General features: G+C 38.6%; 1 protein-coding gene across 21 annotated transcripts in view; it reads right to left on the reverse strand.

Moving 5' to 3' along the window:
• TTLL5 (tubulin tyrosine ligase like 5) overlaps nt 1-7,838 on the reverse strand; it is a 286,353-nt gene that overhangs the window by 81,312 nt on the left and 197,203 nt on the right. For 19 of the 21 annotated variants that reach the window (XR_005200287.1, XR_005200288.1, XR_005200289.1 and 16 more), the window contains one exon: nt 1,789-1,984. Coding sequence is in view for 17 of the 21 variants with exons in the window: in XM_037738524.1 (XP_037594452.1) it covers nt 1,789-1,984 (196 nt within the window). In the remaining 4 variants the exon portion in view is untranslated. Of the gene's footprint in view, nt 1-91; nt 301-1,788; nt 1,985-7,838 lie in introns of those variants that run through there. The other 2 variants (XR_001825253.2, XM_017528600.2) reach the window with 1 other exon arrangement.

Below are 7,838 nucleotides of genomic sequence, written 5' to 3' on the forward strand. Positions count from 1 at the left end.
AAAAAAAAAAAAAAAAAAAAAAAAAAAAAAAAAAAAAAAAAAAAAAGTACCAACTGTCTAGATTCAATAGAGTCAGAGATATTTTTTTTCTAACTTTTATTTTAGGTCCAGGGGTACATGTTCAGGTTTGTTATAAATGTAAATGGCATGCTGCAGGGGTTTGGTGCACAAATTATTTTGTTGTCCAGGTAATGAGCCAAGGACCTGATATACATATCACTATGTATATAACTTGACCTCAGGCTATACAGTGATACTTCCACTACCCAGTAACTGATTAAGTTGGCATTCTCAAGTACCCTGAATGACAGGGAGTTTAAAGTTTAAAAAGCTTTAAGAAATCTAAGAACACAAATTTAAGCAAAAACTAAGACACACATTTGTATCTGCAGTTGTGAAAATGAAAAGTGGCTTAAACGTGTCTACTATCCCCAAGCTTTTCTAAATGAAGAAAATTTTACATGATAGAAAGCGATATGGTAATTACAATGAGATACTATACTCTATGCTTTCCAGATTAAGAAATCTTATTTTCTCCAGTAAAAAGGGTCTAAAGAACTACTTCGCAAATGCCTGCACTTACAATTTCTCAATTATGATGAATTAATGTAATGTACAGAGTATACTGCTGCAGGTAAAGATGATCAAGTGATGAACTATGTTGAAATAACAAAATGACATTTTGTTATGCGTAGTAGTTGAAAAGGTAACACACAGAGTATAATAATAATTGTTTTATTTAGAGGAAAAAACCTTTGGTAAATGTTGCTTTAGTCTTTGAGTAAATAATAATTTTGTACAAACTCATGCACATTATATATTACATTTTTATAAGAAAAAAATGATTGATCAGGAGCTCAAACTGAGAAAAGGTTATCTCTTCACATAACCAAATGTCAGAAAAGCTTATAGAATCAGTATTAATTCAGTCCAATAACTCCACTGTGGAAACATAGTAATTATTCTAATGATGATCCTGAGTCACCAAGAAAAATTTAACTCTTTGTGGCCTGAATTTTTGGTGAGGTCATTCTTTCTGTTCTGTACAACTGGGGCCATATTGATATATTAGTGCAATATACTTATATAGCTCCCTCACACATACACTCAGGAGTTTCTGGTATTTTACAGACAGTGAGTAGTGAATCAACATCTCCCTACACGTAAGTTCCACAACAGCAAGGATTTTTGTGTGTACAGTCACCTTATAGCCCCACTGTTTAAAATAGTGCCTAGTACACAATAGATACACAGTAAACATTCGTGGAATGAATAGCTATCATTTATAGAAGATCTGCAGCCTAACCTACACCCATTTCCTACCAAAAGAACTTTCAAGTTATTTATTCCTTGAAAATCTTAGATAATGAGTAATTTCACTTACGTATGCCAAGTATATCAAGGCAAGAAAGTAGAATATTTAGAAATAAAGATGATTAAAATGCTAGCTTTCAGATATCTTAGAATCAGACCCGATGAGAGGTTACTAAACTAAGATCATACAACAGAAAGGGGAAACACTACAATAGAGATTTTTGCATAGCAACATTCAAATCAAGAAACCACGTCAAACACTGGTTAAGCATCACCTTCAAGCAAAGCCAATGTTATGGCTGCAGAACAGTTCTTCCTCAAGAGTAGATTCCCCCATGAGCCATCCAAGCCAGAGTGGCATGGGTTTGGAAAACTAATCCTACATTTCTCATTCATTCACCCTTAAATACAAAAACAAAAACAAAAACCAACAGCAGGAAGATATTAACATGGAAAAGACTTATCTTGAATTACCTGGTGCCGGGCTCGACTCTGGTCCAGGAGCTGCCGGGACTGAAGTTTTTGTTGCTCAAGTTGCTGCAGGGCAAAATGGAGCTGGTAGCTGCCCGCTGTGGGGTGATACTTGTGCTGGGGGACCACCCCTGTAGCCTTGCTGTACACGTTGTTTTCTACCTCTCCTTCCCAGGCAAAGCCACCTGTCTGGAGGCTCCTGAAGAGAAAAGCACTCAGGTTACTTAGAGTGAGTGGTTGTATGAACAATGTAAAGGAAAGGAGATAAATGTCTTGGGTATTTTTCCTGCATGGAACCAAGCACAGTTTGGAATTACAAATCTACTGTGTGATATTATCTGACTGCCCCACTAAACCATTGCTCCATGATGAAAAGGACAGGGTCTGCTTTGCACTCTGTTCTTTTCCTAGCACATATCGTAAGGCCTGGCACATGGTAAATGTACAATATATTTGCTGGATGTTAAACAACTGAAATAACAATTTCACTCCCCTGTGATTGCCAGAAGACCTACAAGAAGAGCTCAGAGAGCTTCAAATGCAAGACGGTGGGCTAACTTAAGGCAGGAACAGATGCACAATCATCTTCTTTAACATCGACTTCAAAAGGAAAAGGGTTCATCACACAGACTTCTTGTTTTTTCTTAACCATGCATTAGTTAAATATCTAAATATTTTTAGAAGCTGTTTATACTTGAGCTTATGTCCCTATCACTGGGTGACATAAATAGTGTGGGAAAACACTTCTTTCATTATTCCAAATTTACCTCAATATGGTCCTCACTGAGGCTGACTATCTGTACACCTCAGGAAGGCGAAGTGCCGGGGGCCTTTTTGAATAATCAGTACCTATGCCATGCTCTATTTGTTAAATATTTTGAGTACCTTCCTTGCCTATTTATTTATTTATTTATTTATGTAGAGACAGGGTCTTACCCTGTCACCCATAATGGAGTGCAGGTGTGCAATCACAGCTCACTGCAGTCTCGACCTCCCCATACTCAGGTGATCCTCTCACCTCAGCCTCCTGAGAAGCTGGGACTATAGGTGCACGTGTGCCCCCATGCCTGGCTAATTCTTGTATTTTTTGTAGAGACAGGGGTTTCACCACATTGCCCTGACTGGTCTCCAACTCCTGGGCTCAAGCAATCTGCCTGCCTCAGCCTCCTAAAGTGCTTGGATTGCAGGTGTGAGCCACTGCGCCCAACCCCAAATTCTTAAATTCTAGATTCTGGTGACCATGTCTGTGTACTTCCTAGCAGAAGTCTTTACAACTCTAGACTACATTTCCACTCTCAGATCATTACTCCCAATAGAAAAGACCCCATTTATACCACATTGCTCCCATTTGGCTGGCCATTATCATAACAAAATACCTGAAGATAACAAGGGTTGCTAGGGATGTGGAAAAACCGGAACCCTTGTGCAATGCTGGTGGGAATGTAAAATGGTACAGCTACTGTGGAAAACACTTCCGGGGTTCCTCCAAAAGTTAAACACAAAATAACCAAATGATCCAGAAATGTTCCTTGTAGATATATACGGAAAAGAACTGAAATTAAAACTAATAACTGTATACCAATGTTCACAGCAGCATTGTGCGAAATAGCCAAAAGATGAAAACCCAAATGTCCATCAACAGATGAATCTACATACAATATGTACAGAACCTTGAAGATATTACGTTAAGTGAAATAAGTCAGTCACAAAAGGACAAACATTATATGATGCTACTTACGTGAGGTACCTAGAATAGGTAAATTTTAGAGACAGAAAGTACAATGGTGGTTGTCGAGGGCTGTGGAATTAGGGAATAGGAAGTTATTTTTCAGTGAGTACAGGCGCTTTAGTTTGGGATGATGACAAAGTTCTGAAGATAGATGGTGGCTAATAGTTGCAAAATAGTATAAATGCAGTAAATGTCATGACATTGTACACTTAAAAATGGTTACAATGGTAAATTTAATGCTAAATATATTTTAATATGATTTTCTAAATGTCTCATTTCTTTTGAGAACAGTCTTATTTGTCAGTCCTTTGATTCCTTAACACTTTTGGTTATTCTTGGGACCTTCCTCTTTTTTTTTTTTTTTAAATTTATTTTTATTTTTTGGAGATGGAGTTTCATTCGCTGCCCGGACTGGAGTACAATGAAGCGATCTCGGCTCATTGCAACCTCCACCTCTCAGGTTCAAGCAATTCTTTTGCCTCAGCCTCCCGAGTAGTTGGAATTACAGGGATGTGCCACTATGCCTGGCTAATTTTGTATTTTTAGTAGAGATGGGGTTTCTCCATGTTGGTCAGGTTGGTCTTAGAACTCCTGACCTCAGGTGATCCGTCTGCCTTGGCCTCCCAAAGTGCTGGGATTATAGGTGTGAGTCACTGCACCCAGCCTGGGAGCTCCTTTAATTATACCATATATTTTTTTTTCTTTTTAGGTACAGTGATAAGAAAACTACGTAGAAGAAACAAGACTCTCATAGTGAACAACCTTGCTCCAAGCCCTGGTTAATGGGACTTAGAAAAATGAAAGGATGCCTAATTTGCGAGACGTGTTCATAGTGATTTAAATCAGTGTTATTCTTTCCTTTGGCATTAAAGTCATTTCAATGACAGAGGTGTAGCAACCCTGGGGTGAGGCTACACAGATCTTCCTGAGTCCTGACCTATAAGCCACTTCCTTATTTATAGCCTGCCCTGATGACTCAACAGAGCACTGTGGGAGGGAGCAAAGTGAAATGTTTGCCGAACTCAGAAGTGCATGCTCCTCTGTTGCCTGTGCCTTCCCTTACGGCCTGGTCTTTTGGGGCCTCTGCTTTCGTTTCCCAACTCTTTTAAAGAGATTTCCAAATCCCTCGTTAAGGGTAAGTCTGTCAACTGTATTCTGAAGTCCACGGATGAAAGGCTTTCTATCTCATCATCTCACCTCTGATATGTCACATCCCTTACTCATCTTCTCCCACAGTTTGGCTCCCACAGTTCAGTTTCTCAATTATATACCACCAGCTAATCTTCTTGGAGAACACACCAAAAAGCTCACAGCTTATCTATTAAAGTTTTCTGAGTGTGACATTTGATCGTGAGTGATCCTTCTTCAAGTGCCTCAGTATGCATGTTATTAGACAGTTAAAAGGGCATGATCTTTCCCAAGAGACTTCTAGAGATATGGAGAAATATGGTGAGCACTGATCAAATATAAATAAATACTTCAATACATTAATAAAATGTTAACATTATTCACAATGCAGGGTGTTGAGTGAGAGTAAAACAGGATTACATTCGTTAGGAAAGGAGGAGCCTGAAAAACCTGTTATCTCTTTTCTCATTAGTGAGGGAAGAGAAAAGCTTAATGAAGACAAAACACCCAGAACTACTGAATAGCTACTGGTTCAGCTAAAGGAACAGAGTCAGCTGTGAGTAGAAGGGGCAGCCATCAAGGAAGGTGTCTAGGTTCAAGGCAGGAGTGGGCTGATCTGGTGAACAAATGAATACAAAGGAAAGAAACAGGTGAAAAAGCAGGAACGGCTTTAGCTGACTAACCTTGAGATTTCCACATTAATTGGGGCAGGTGCTGCTTTGAATCCAGAATGAAACTATTATTTACAAAAACTGGACAAAAGTTCGGAAAGCCCATCAACAGTGATTCTGCTTTCATTCTTGCTTTGCTGGTTACAGAAGTTCCCAGCTACAGGAAGCAATCTAGACTCAGAGATTAGATTTAAAGGATTTATATAACTATAAAACTTATGTCAGAATTCATTTCACTGGCTAGCTAGATTGGTTCATTTGCTAAAAGCTGTTTTAATAACAAATATCCCCAGGAGACATTCACTTTAATGCCTTCTTGTGCATCAGAAATTAAAGCCTGTAACCAGGCCCCTTTATTTGGGGATGATCATGGACAGGTTTGCAGGTATGTGAATATGAGGTGGGGGGGGGGGTCTGTGGACGCATAAAGAGTAGGACAGTGGGCAAGAGAAGATCAAATAAGAAATTATGGACAAGAAGGGATGTGTTCCTCCAACTGTACACATATTGAACAGACTGGAACATCATAAACTTTTACAATGAAATCTGTTTTCAATCTCATCAGTAACATAAGCCCTGTCTACAAATCACAAAAGGAAGTTTCTCAAGCAAGTGGAGGCTTTTAGCAAAGAGGCAGGCATTTTTATAGTGCAACAGTGGGTGGGGGCAGAAATGCTCAGCTGTGTAATGTAATCAGTGCCACGAGAAACTTGCTTGCTTTGAGTTACAGTGGGTGTTACTCAGGTCATGGTATCTCACACGTAGCACAAGCCTTTGGGGTTTGCAATATGCAAGTGCTATAATGATCGACACAGACGAGGCCAGGTGTACTATAACTTGGCCGGTCCTTGATTTCTGGTGCCTGAGTTTATATATCTAAATATTCCTTTCTAGGCAGCTCATAGTTTCCATTTCAAACAAAATTCCATCCCATTCTTGAACCTCAACAAATTCTATTTTTCTAATGTTTTCTACTACCAAAAAGTTTGAGGTTCAATCATTCTCTGCAAACTTTAGTGTTTTTCTTTGCTCAATACTAAAACATAATATCGTACACAGGCCCTGTAAATATCTTCTAATCATTTTTGCTTTATTTCTACAACAGAGTATACAGAGCCAAGAAAATTAGCTGTGGAAAGGCTCTTTGCTTAACATCTGATTCAAAGTGAATTATGCTATATTTCCCCTGTACATATGTAGTGAATAGGCAACAATACTGCAAGTTTTTCTAAATACTACATTCTCTTATTAGTCTATCCATTTAGAACTTTATTTTTTCTATATTGTACTGTGGTACTGCAGGATGAAATGTTTTTCTCTACAACTGCCCTTCTTGCAGCATACCTGCAACCTCCAGCAATAAACATTGAAGGGCTATACTTTTCCCTATGGTTAAATCAAACGGATACTGGTTTTAGGGAACTTGGAGGGAATCTGAAAAATGTAAAGCAAAACCTCAACAGGAAGTTGTACTCTCTATAAAGATATGCAGAGGATTGTTATATATGTACAGAGTGTGATTCCATGGTCCATTTCACCAGCCTCCTCCACCCAGGTCCAGCCAAACATAAGTTACCATGTACAACGATGCCCCTGCTCTTTTTGATGGTGCTTTCAACTGTCACAACGATGGGGGTGGAGGTATCACTGACATTTAATAGGTGGAGGTCAGGGTATTAAATATCCAGAAATGCAAGAAACAGTCTTATATTAGGAAAATGTGTGCTGCTTAAAATGCCAATGGTGCTTCTGGTGAGAAACACTATAAGGCTATGAAGGAGGTGCTTTCTGGGGAGAAATTATTTCTTTATAAGACAGACTATTCACTTCAATGGCACTTTAAGAAATGTATAGATATTTAAATCTTCACGTATTAGGGAGATGTCAAACTCATAGTGAGAAGCTGTAATTTTATCATTGACAACAAATACTGTCACTTGTATACTCTGAAGTGATAGGCTCATGGTTTATTTTTGAGGAAACGTCTGCCAAATGTCCAAATCCAAATAACCACGTTTGTCTATCAGCTGCTCTTTCAAGTTCAGCATCACAAATGCCTTGCCTTGAGACAACTAACACATACTACGCAGCAGAATTGCTTTATGTGTACATCTCATTTTGTCAGACAGAATATTAAAAAGATATATACTCCAGTGTTGAGTTATAAAAAATTATTATTACTGCTTATCAAGGATATTCTTAAGTAGCACTGGCATTTCTTGAAAATGCTATGGTGGTAAAGAATACAGTGACTACTCCTACAGTTTGGTGCCACTGCCTGAATCCGTGCTAAGGCATGAGCAGTTTTATAAACCTACCATCGTTTTTGTACCACTGGTGCAAATTCCAATACAGTGAAAAAAGTATCACCATGAAAATGGTTTGACGCTATTAGCTTCCTCAAAGGGTCTTGAGGATCCCCCACTCCTCCCAACTTCCCCAAGGCTCCCAGGTCCACTAACAGTGCTTTGTGAAAAATAGACCTGTTACAAAACATACATACACATATATATATATATATATAT

The sequence above is a fragment of the Cebus imitator genome, unplaced genomic scaffold (genome assembly GCF_001604975.1).
Source record: "Cebus imitator isolate Cc_AM_T3 unplaced genomic scaffold, Cebus_imitator-1.0 Scaffold54, whole genome shotgun sequence".
NCBI lineage: Eukaryota > Metazoa > Chordata > Mammalia > Primates > Cebidae > Cebus > Cebus imitator.